General features: G+C 36.9%; 1 protein-coding gene across 1 annotated transcript in view; it reads left to right on the top strand.

Moving 5' to 3' along the window:
- LOC115218969 (protocadherin gamma-B1-like) overlaps positions 1-12,500 on the top strand; it is a 37,629-nt gene that overhangs the window by 938 nt on the left and 24,191 nt on the right. Inside the window, exons 2-3 of the mRNA XM_029789003.2 lie at positions 619-3,010; positions 5,381-5,540. Of these exons, the coding sequence (XP_029644863.2) occupies positions 632-3,010; positions 5,381-5,540 (2,539 nt within the window). The 5' untranslated portion in view covers positions 619-631. The remainder of the gene's footprint in view (positions 1-618; positions 3,011-5,380; positions 5,541-12,500) is intronic.

Genomic DNA, 12,500 nt, shown 5'->3' with positions numbered 1-12,500 from the left:
TTTAGATGATTGTTTATTGATTGTTAATATTGTTTCAGAATAGTTAGCTTACTTGTAAAGTGTCCCAGGAAAACAATAACAATGCTCTCTCTCCCCCACTCTCTCTGTCTGTCTGGTTCTCTCACTCTCTCACTCTTACTCTCCTTCTTTCACTCCTTATTCCCTTTTGTATTAGTCACCTTCACCTAGAAGGGGAATGGATGCAAGTGCAATAATCACAAACAATGTCACTCACAACAATCCATCTAATGTTAATTGTTTGATATTGAAGTAAGCTGTCATAAGACAGTTGTAAAAGAATAGAAAAGGCAGAAGTCAGAAGTTGATTTCTATAACAAGGCATACAATCAGGAACATTGTTCTACTCATTTTTATTCTTCATGTTGTTGTTTTTAACTGATTTTGCAGAAAATTGTGTGCAAAACACATGACAAATGATATTTACAATATTTCTTTTTGTTGTTTTTTTTTTTTTTTTTTTTTCAAATTTAATTTCAGGTAAATTTTTATAATGTTGAGAAAAGTGTGTTTTCTGTTACTTTTAATAATAATAATAATATTTACAATATTTCTTTTTGTTTTGTTTTTTTACTTTGTTTTTTTTAAATTTAATTTCAGGTAAATTTTTATAATGTTGAGAAAAGTGTGTTTTCTGTTACTTTTCACCACCTCTCTGAGTGTGGACATTACATACAGAGTGAAAGAAAATTTACTGCCTGGAACCTTCATTGGAGATATTGCACGTAATGTTACGCTGCCATCGATAAGGCGAAGTGAAGTAAAATTTTCTCCGCTGCAAAAGAATGAATTCTCCGACTTTTTTAACATCAGCAAAAAGGGAAGACTTTATTTGGCAAAAACAATTGATGCCGAAATTACGTGTAAATACAATACAGAATGCTTTGAAATACTTGAAATTGCTGTCCTAAAGAAAAAATCATTTGTTAAGATACTTGAAGTGAAAGTAATAATAGAAGATGTTAATGACAACCGACCAGATTTTCAAGAAAAGTACATAAACCTACAGTTTTATGAAACAGATGGGAAAGGGACCAAAAAATCGATCCCAAATGCAGTGGACAAAGATGTTGGTTTTTTAAATTCACAGATCACTTACAGGCTGGGAAATATACATAAGCAATTCAAGTTGAAAACAGACAAAAGAGTGGATGGTTCTTCGAAACTTGAAATTATCCTGACTGAAGAATTAGATCGAGAAATAAAAGACACCTATTTTGTACAAATAATTGCTAAAGATGGAGGCAGTCCACCAAAGTTAGGTGTCTCAAATGTTCAGATAATTGTCACAGATGAAAATGATAATGCACCAATATTTGCTCAAAATACCTATAATATTTCACTAAACAATACACACCAAACAAGGAAACCCATTGTTAGGTTACAAGCAAGTGATATTGATGCTGGAAGAAATGGAAAAGTCTCTTACCATTTTGGAACTAAAACTACACCATTGGCCAAATTATATTTCAAGCTAAATAATGCAACAGGAGAAGTATTCTTGTCAAATGATTTCTCATTTAATAGGAAACACAAATATTTGTTGTATATTGATGCCAGAGATGGCGGCAGTCCATCAATGAGCTCAACAGCCATTCTACAAATCAACATTGAAAATCAGGATAACTCGAGCCCAAGTATAGAACTCAACTTCTTTTCACAGACAAATGAAGACACGGCCAGCATTTCTGAAGATGTTGATATTGGTAGTTTTGTAGCATATGTGAAGGTTATTGACAATGATATTGGAAGCAATGGGCAAGTAAGTTGTCAACTGGAACATGAGGATTTTATTCTTCAGCCACTGGATGATAAGAAATATAAAATAGTTGTAAAGAATGCCATAGACAGGGAAGCAAACAGCTACATTGATTTTAACATATCTTGTCAAGACAGAGGCACTCCTCCAAAGACAGCTGTTAGAAAAATTTCTATACAAGTGACAGATATCAACGATGTAAAACCTCAGTTCAGTCAGGAAAGTTTTCAATTTTTTACATATGAAAATGGAGAACCAGACTTTCCAATTGGTCTAATCAATGCCACCGATCCAGATCTGGGTGCAGGTGGTCAACTGACCTATTATCTCATGAATTCTACTGAAAATTTACTTCCTTTTAGAATTTCAAACTATGGATTTATCACAACAACACAACCACTGGATAGAGAGAAACAAGACAGATATAGATTGGCGGTTGTAGTCAAGGATAATGGAACACCCCCACTGAAAAATACAGCAAATGTCATTGTTGAAATTATGGATAAAAATGATAACGTTCCATATTTCACTTTTCCTGGAGTTGATCCATTCCACCTTAAAGTCCATTACCATCCTAAAAGACAAAAAGCCATCACAACCCTCAGAGCATACGACAGAGATAGTCAATTGAATTCTTTCCTTCAATATGAAATACTTGATGGCAATGACAAGAAATTATTTTCCCTTGACATGTATTCTGGGGTCATGTCTTTTTCTCGCCCTGTTTACAAAGTTGATGCTGGTTTCTATAAACTGAATGTGTCTGTTAAAGATAGTGGCACTCCAGCTTTGTCAACAACGACTTTGTTAACTTTGACATTGACAGTCAGCAATAGTACTTCCAAATTTTTGACAAGTCGTCATAAACTATCAACCAAAGAAATACCTGTCAATGTGATGGTTATTATACTAGTGGCAGCAGTTATTGTATCTATAACTATTGTGGTCTCCATCACAGTGTGCATTGTGAGGAGGAACCATCGGAGGGAAATCCTTTACTGTGAAAGGCGCGAACAGGGTCAGAAATTCATGAATCAAAACGGACAGTCCGAATATGGATGTAACCCAATGTCTCCCCAAAGTGACAGTCAAGAAGTAATGTTGACACACCCAGGAATTAATTCTGCAGTTTCTCAGGCAACACTATTAAGAAAGGAGCTTTACCACGATTCCACATGGCACGGTTCTCCATTACAGTCTCATCGACAGAACATCTGCCAAGGAACAAACCAGGTAAACATGCAATATCTACATGAATCAAAATCAAATGCATGAATCAGATCAAAATGTATATAAGATAATTCTAAATCTCCAGTAAGATATGTAGTTGTTCTCTTCTGTCTTATAGTAAAATTCTAACTTTATCTAATATACAATTTTCTAAGGTTCTAAGCAAGGGGCTGTTTTACTGAATCAATAATTTTGATTATAATATTGGATACAGCTGATGCTTATTTTTGCTTTCTTTTCGAGGTATGACTAACACTCATCAATACTTAAAAACTATATTAATTCATTTAGCCTAAGAATTCTTACAAGATCAATGCTCCTTTATATAGCACAAATAGTTTGATTGATTTTGATACAAAACTATACAAAATGTTTATTTCTGAGTCTTTATCTCAGATATTGTTTACAACATGAGAGAATCTTAAGCCTTTTCAATTTTATCTCTATGCCTTAACACAGTACCCTGCTATATATAAAAGTCAATAAAGGAGTGTATATCCAGTTGCTCAACTTGCTAGAAATAGCAACCAAATCACACCATCTAGTGTCTTAGAAAAAATGAAGTATACATTGGGCAATATTTTCCTAAATGTAGAAAATAGATGGAATATGAGATATTAATAGTTGGAACACCTTTGATCATAGGTTGGCTTGATCGGGGCTGACTTGAAGCTAAACAACAGTAACACTTAGCAACTATGGATTATTCAATACTGTATAATAGCACAATACATATTGAGGAGTTAATAATAAGCCTCTTATGAATAATTGCATAGAGAGCTTTAATTCACACAGCTACCTTAATTCTGACAAATAGTAAAAGGTCATAACATCAACTTTGGGAACTCATGGCTAATATTTATTATGTAGTAATATTTCATTCACATATAAATTCTTAGGAATTGTAACATCTTCTTAGAACAGCAGGGTTTTAATAACTTATGACAAAAGATTGCACCATGCTTGATGCTTCTTGGAAATTAATGCTGCTAGAGATATTAAGGAGGCAAGCTGGCAGAAACATTTACCATGCTGGGCAAAATGCTTAGCAGCATTTCTTTATGGTCTGAGTTCAAATACCACAGATGGGGACTTTGCTTTTTATCCTCTTAAGATCAATAAAATAAGTACCATTTCAGCACTGGTGCTGATGTAATTGACTTACAATTCCACTTCTCTCAAAATTGCTGGCCTTGTGCCAAAATTAAAAAGAATATTACTGGAGCCAAAATTAAAATAAATATTACTGGAGACATTGATCTCCTTACTATTAATTCGGGACAGAGTGTTATCCCAGTTCAGTATCTTAGTAGCTTTCAATGATAAACTGTGCTTTCTTCTCTTGCTGGGTCATTTTGACACAGAGGTTGATTGGTAGAATCATTACAATACCAGAGAAATGCTTTATGGTGTTGTTTGTTCTAAGCTCTTTGCATTCTGAGAACAAAACCTACCCTAATGAAATTTGCTTTCAATCCTTCAGAGGATTGAGAAATATTAAGAGCCAGTAAGATACTGAGAACAACCTCTGCCCAGGGTCACCAAAAGAAATTTTGCAAGCTGGAGGTTTCTAGGAAAAGAAGGGCACTCGAAATTTGAGGAATCTGTGGTTTTATTTATTTATCTATTTATGTGAGTGTGTGTGTGTGTGTGTGTGTGTGTGTGTCTGTGTGTGCATATGCACGCATGTGCATGTGTGTATGTGCACACACATGCATGTGTGTGTATGTGCACATGCATGCGTGTGAGTGTGTGTGTGTGTCTCATGAACCCATCAGATATTCAAAGGCCCCTGCTTAGCTTTACAAGCCCTGGACAGCTGCACTGGTTGAAAGGTTCAGGAATCACTCCAAGTATCCATTTCCTTGCTACAAAACAACCACTTCCTCCCTATCACAAAGGAAAAATGGGGCTCTGGTAGCATATGGGACCCTGGTAGAGTAAGGCAAACATCGATAATGTGTTTGATAGTATATAAACTACTAAAACTAAACCTTTAATCTGCAGACTGATGCCCTAAGAAAACCACTAGCCACAGCTCACACACACCACACACACACACACACACATACACATATACCTACACACACATATATACACATGTATATGTATTTATATATATTATATATATATATACACACATACATATATATATATACATACATACATATATATATATACATATATATATATATATATATATATATATATATATATATATACATACATATGCAAACACACACACACACACACACATACATCAATCTCAGATTCAAACTAACAATTAAATAATGACATTTCATTCCTTTAATAAACAATCGTTAAGTAAAATTAATTGTTTGTAATCATCCTCATCTCGTTATTTCCTTCCAGATGGCCTTACATAATTCCTTGGCAGCTGAGAATTTCAGAGAAAGAGAAGATATGCTGACATCTTCTGATCATTTCAGCGAGAAGTCCACAATGTCGTCATATGATGACAGTGGCAATGGTTGTAGTGATGGCAACACAATCCTCTATGAGGAATTACCAGGTAAGTTTCAACAACACTGCTTCCATTAAACTATCACCACCACTACTACCATCATCATCATCATTGTAATCATCCGGCATCAGCAGGGGGAAGGGATGGCAATGTGGCATCATCATCATCATCCTCATCATCGTCGTCATCATCTTCCTCATCACCGTCGTTGTCATCATCACCATCATCATCATCATCATCATCATCCCTACCACACCATCAACGCCACCAACCTCCATCACTACACCACCCCACCACCCCAATTGTTCTACTACCTCTTCCAGCATCATCATCATCATCATCATCATCATCATCATCATCATCGTCATCATCATCATCATCACCGTCATCATCATCATCATCATCATCATCATCATCATCACCATCATCATCATCATCATCATCCCTACACACCACCAACGCCACAACCTCCATCACTACCCACCCCCACCCCAATTGTTCTACTACCTCTTCAGCATCCAGCATCATCATCATCATCATCATCATCATCATCATCATCATCATCATCGTCATCATCATCATCATCACCGTCATCATCATCATCATCATCATCATCATCATCATCATCACCATCATCATCATCATCATCATCCCTACCACACCACCAACGCCACCAACCTCCATCACTACCCACCCTCACCCCAATTGTTCTACTACCTCTTCCAGCATCATCATCATCATCATCATCATCATCATCATTATTGTCATTATCATCACCATCATCTCCACTTTTTACCACCTCCTTTCACCCACAGACACTACTACCCCCACCATCACCACCACCATCACCACCAATATCATCTTCAAAGTCGCTGTTGTTGACATAATGCATGTTTTTTTTTTTTTGTTCTTGTTTCCTTTTTTTTATTATTTTTACGTCAGCATTTCTGCATTTGGGTGGATTTTTGCAGCACTGTTTATTTCCATTCGCCATTTCTTTCCTCAGTGAACCCTAATGTTTTCAGATAATCCCTTGCCCCCTTTTCCCCCCTCTCTGTTTTCTTTTATCCTGTCTTTATGTTCTGAAAGCCCCTTTTCACTCATAGTTTCCCTATCCGTGCTGTCATCTCTGTGACCGATACCTCTAACACAACAAACAACACACCCTCTCTCTTCTTTCAGCTTTTCCTCAGTTAATGGGAAAAAATTTTCCATGTAGCTAGCTACTTGAACTGCTAGACATGGTAGTCAAATTTCTCTCCAAAACAACATTCAACCATCTTTGAAATAAAAAAAAAAAAAAGGCACATTGAAATAATTTTATCATAGTTGTTGTCATTGTTGAAGTACCTTTGATGAAAAGAAGGGTCTGCATGATCATAGCCTGACCTAGGGTTAAACAGCAAAAACAACTATAGCTTTCTCAATTCATATATGTTAGCCTTTCATATGTTGTTGCAGTTGTTGTTGTTGTTGTTGTTGTTGCTGCTGCTGCTGTAGTTCTTGTTGTTGTTTAGCTCCCAGGCAAACCCTGACTGAGCAGATCTATGATCAAAGGCATTCCAGCCATGACCACCCCATATTTTTTTGTCTCCCCCCCCCACTTATGTGCAAGGAACCCAGGACTACATTATCTATCCTATAATTTTCTTCTGAAATTGTAGAATAGAAATTGAGAGCGAGAGAGACATGGCTGTTATTTTTAGAAGGTCAAGTAACTAAGCAGAGGCTGCCTCATTGCCTCATAATTCTTCACGTAAATTGAAAAGGTTCATCCAATGGCTCATACTCAACTCCTTTGTAGCTCCACCCCCCTCACAACTCCTCACAACTACAGCAGATTGTCATCCACGTTTCACTGTCACAATACATCATTATGCTGCTGTATGTTCACCCCACCCGTCACTCAGTTTACATTTAGCCTGGGAAGATATGCATATTGTCACCAGCAGACATAACAGCTCATTAAACATCTCTCTGTCAGTTCACATTCAAGTTACCATGCCCTTTTTTTTACGCTACATCACTTCAATTGGAGAACATGTATATACGACTCCTAGAAAGATATTTTTCCTCACTACACTCAATATGGATTGATAGGCGGCAAGCTGGCAGAAACGTTAGCACGCCGGGCGAAATTCTTAGCGGTATTTCGTCTGTCGTTACGTTCTGAGTTCAAATTCCGCCGAGGTTGACTTTGCCTTTCATCCTTTCGGGGTCGATAAATAAAGTACCAGTTTCGCACTGGGGTCGATGTAATCGACTTAATACCTTTGTCTGTCCTTGTTTGTCCCCTCTATGTTTAGCCCCTTGTGGGCAGTAAAGAAATAGGTATTTCGTCTGTCGTTATGTTCTGAGTTCAAATTCCGCCGAGGTCGACTTTGCCTTTCATCCTTTCAGGGTTGATAAATTAAGTACCAGTTACGCACTGGGGTCGATGTAATCGACTTAATACCTATGTCTGTCCTTGTTTGTCCCCTCTGTGTTTAGCCCCTTGTGGGTAATAAAGAAATAGGTATTTCATCTGTCGTTACGTTCTGAGTTCAAATTCCGCCGAGGTCGACTTTGCCTTTCATCCTTTCGGGGTCGATAAATAAAGTACCAGCTTCGCACTGGGGTCGATGTAATCGACTTAATCCCTTTGTCTGTCTTTGTTTGTCTCCTCTATGTTTAGCCCCTTGTGGGTAGTTAAGAAATATAGATATGGATTGTATTAACTTGTCTGTTATTTTCTGTGCAGATCACATCCCTGGGTACCTTCTTCATTATTATTATTATTATGATAATTATAATTCACAGCTAATCATGTACCTTATAGGATATCTACTTAGTAATTCTCTTCTCACTAAAGTGACAAGTACAAAGAGGGTTATACAAATTGTTTTGAGTTGTTGCCTAATCTTATGAAAATCAGATTAAAATAGCATTTTCTGTTCCTCACAGCATTGTTAATTCATTATTGTTAATTAATTAGATTTTTCCTTCACAGCCTTCAATACGATGGCTGTAGCTCATCCAAATGGAACCATGGTCATGCTGCTAATCATATTTGTAAATCCCACTCCTCTGTCAGTTTATGAGAGATCTCACTGTGACATTCATATACCCGTATCGTAAACTGAGTACATATTGACTTCCTACATATTATGCAAGCCTATTTCTCACATAGCATTGCTCTCTCTACTTTTAATTAGAACTTAAGTGTTTGGCATGTTTACCATTAACACTTTTATGTCTATTACTTTAATAAATTGCACTATGCGTTTAAATTAATTTTGAAAATTAGTAAGGGATTTAGTAAAATAACTAAAATTTATTAAGTTGGTTTCTGAAGCAAAACTTTAAAACAGTAATGGACAGTTTTAATTCAAACATAGGCATAAGTGCAGTTGTGGAGTTGCGAAAATTATTTGACAACCATCCCATTGCATGGCACCTTGAACGAGTATCTTTTATAATAGCCCAAGGTAAACCAAAGCCTTGTAAGTGGATTTCATAGAAAGAAACTGAAAGAATCCTGTCATATATATATATATATGTATATATATATACATACATACAAACATACACACACACACACACATACACACACACACACATACACACACACACACATATATATATATACATATATAAACATACATACATACATACATATATATATATACACACATATATATTTATGTGTGTGTGTATGCATGTGTATATGTATGTTTGCTTTCATATATATATTTGTCTAGACATCACACAATGGCTGTAAATGAACGTCTTCATCATACAAATAAGGTTTCCAGCCCTCTGTGAAAGATATGACTGCCATTGGTAAACATTAGCTTGCTAGGAAACGAATGAAGGTTGGTGACAAGAGGGGCATCCAGCCATAGAAAATCTTTCTCAACAAATTCCATCTGACCAACGTAAACATGGAAAAGTGGATGTTAAATGATGATGATCATCATCATTAGCTTTTTTTTTTTTTACATGTGAGATTTGTACCATTAAATGAAAGTGGAGTTCTCCAGTAGTTTGGTATCAAAAAGGTTAAAGCATTTCATTCTAGACTGTTCTTTCACATATCGAATCTTTTTTTGTAGCTTTGAACAAATTTTGCGAAGTTAACCAGGCTTTAATTACTTTCTCACTTATATGTTTTTTGTAACAATAGAACTTCAGCTCCTAAGTATTTGCCTCAAGAATTATCATGAAGAGAAATGCACCAATCCGACCGTGGCCGTTGCCAGCCTCGCCTGGCACCTGTGCGGGTGGCACGTAAAAAGCACCCACTACACTCACGGAGTGGTTGGCGTTAGGAAGGGCATCCAGCTGTAGAAACATTGCCAGATAAGACTGGAGCCTGGTGCAGCCTTCTGGCTTCCCAGATCCCCGGTCGAACCGTCCAACCCATGCTAGCATGGAGAACGGATATTAAACGATGATGATGATGATGATGATGAATTGTATTAAAAACAAGGCAAAGCCCTGCTTTAGTTGCTTGTATATTAGATTCTTCTCTAAATTCACTACTAATCCTTCTCCTCGGTGGAACAGTACTACTGCACCTGAGGTGATGCAGTTGTGACGCATAGACACATTCTGGACCACATCCAAATTAGGGTTAAATAATCAATTTGTAAAACATTACTCACCAACACATAATAATTTCTAATCCACAGGACACTCTGTGTGTCCTCCCTCTGCATATCTGTTCCTACTACCTGGTGGTCTCAGCGCTGGAAATGGTGGAGATTTTTCTCCCCGCTGGTGACATAAACAAGCATGCATTTTGCACGAGAAGCTAATACTCTTTTACTCTTTTATTTTTTTACTTGTTCCAGTCATTTGACTGCGGCCATACTGGAGCACCACCTTTTAAGTCGAGCAAATCGACCCCAGGACTTATTCTTTGTAAGCCTAGTACTTATTCTATCGATCTCTTTTGCCAAACCGCTAAGTTACGGGGACGTAAACACACCAGCATCGGTTGTCAAGCGATGTTGGGAGGACAAACACAGACTCACAAACATATACACATACATATATATATATACATATATACGACGGGCTTCTTTCAGTTTCCATCTACCAAATCCACTCACAAGGCTTTGGTCAGCCCGAGGCTATAGTAGAAGACACTTACCCAAGGTGCCACGCAGTGGGACTGAACCCGGAACCATGTGGAAGTTTCTGTCATGGTAACTACCACATTTAAATGGGGATGAATATTAGCTCCCTCTTTTAATACTGCCTCTGTCACTAATAAATATTTTCTTATAAACTCAGTGGCTAATGGCAACATTAACGCATGTTCTGTCACTGTTTTTCTATACATTGCTGGTGAGGAATTAAGTTGCTGCTATTTCTAACAGTCAAGTGTCCGTCATTGATGAAACCAAGGAAAGTCAAAATCACTTGATCTGTTGGTTTTGACACTGGAGCTGGTGGGGGTTTATCTCCCCACTAACAAGATAAACAACAGTGCATTGTGCACCAAAAGCTAATATGAGAGTTTCTCTCATATCTTCCACCGTATAGTTTGTTCTAACAGAACATTCATGTTTAAGTGGAGGTAAATATTACCTCTGTGATGGTAGGATGTATATAACTAATGCAGAAAATAGAAATTGTTGGCTGGAATATTTTTTTAAAGTTTGCTTAATCAGTTGACATGGAGATTAAACAATAATAGCTTTTTTTACTCATAGATGTCAACTTAGAGATGTTAAAACTGAACATCAATGTTCTTGATTGCATCATCCTCAGCTTACAAAGGAATTGGCAAATGTTCCCACTTCTCAAATAAACCACCAAAAAATATGTGAATATAGATAGATAGACGGATAGATAGATGATAGATAGATAGATAGATAGATAGATAGATTGATAGACAGATTGATAGATAGATAGATAGATAGATAGATAGGTAGATAGGTAAATAGATAGATAGATAGATAGATAGATAGATAGATAGATAGATAGATAGATAGATAGATAGATGGATAGATAGATAGATAGATAGATAGATAGATAGATAGATAGATAGATAGATGGATAGATAGATAGATAGATAGATAGATAGATAGATAGATAGATAGATAGATAGATAGATAGATTGATAGACAGATTGATAGATAGATAGATAGATAGATAGATAGATAGATAGATAGATAGGTAGATAGGTAAATAGATAGATAGATAGATAGATAGGTAGATAGGTAAATAGATAGATAGATAGATAGATAGATAGATAGATAGATAGATTTTAGGTAGGTAGGTAGGTAGGTAATTAGTAGAAGGCAGACAGGCAGAGAGAGAGACAGACAGACAGACAGAAAGACAGACAGACAGACGGGCAGACATGACTTGATAGATAGACTTTGGACAACATTTCTGACCCTGGGTGTTCAGCTGTATAAAACTACCAGGCTCATTGAATTGGCGTATAAGTGGCCGAGTACTCCACAGACATGTGTACCTTTAATGTAACCTTCAACCAGAATCTATGCATGCAGGGGAAAGTTGAACGTGTGTGTTTGTTTGTGTGTTTGTGTATGTTTGCGTTTGTGTGTGTATGTGTGTGTGTTTGTGTGTGTTTGCGTGTGTGTGTGTGTGTGTTGTGTGTGTGTGTGTGTTTGTGTGTGTGTGTTTGTGTGTGTGTGTTTGTGTGTGTGTGTTTGTGTGTGTGTGTGTGTTTGTGTTTCTCTGTGTGTGTGTTTGTGTTTGCGTGTGTGTGTGTGCATTTGTGTTTGTGTTTGCGTGTGTGTGTGTGTGTGTGCGTGCATGAGGAGAGATAGTGTGTAAGCAGAAACAGCATGAATGAACGGGGGGGGGGGGAAGAAAGAATATGTCAATTATCCTCACAATATTTCATATTATATTTTCCCACCAACGATTTTTCCCTTTACTTACTTCCTTGTCGTCTTCCAACTCCCTTCCTCACTCCCTTTCTTTCCTTTCCTAAATTTCCTTAAAAATTCCTCCTTCCTTCTTCCTCCCTTCTTTAATCTCTTT

Source organism: Octopus sinensis, linkage group LG14 (genome assembly GCF_006345805.1).
Source record: "Octopus sinensis linkage group LG14, ASM634580v1, whole genome shotgun sequence".
Lineage (NCBI taxonomy): Eukaryota > Metazoa > Mollusca > Cephalopoda > Octopoda > Octopodidae > Octopus > Octopus sinensis.
The sequence above is the reverse complement of the archived record's forward strand: the minus strand, read 5'-3'. Positions and strand labels throughout refer to the sequence as shown.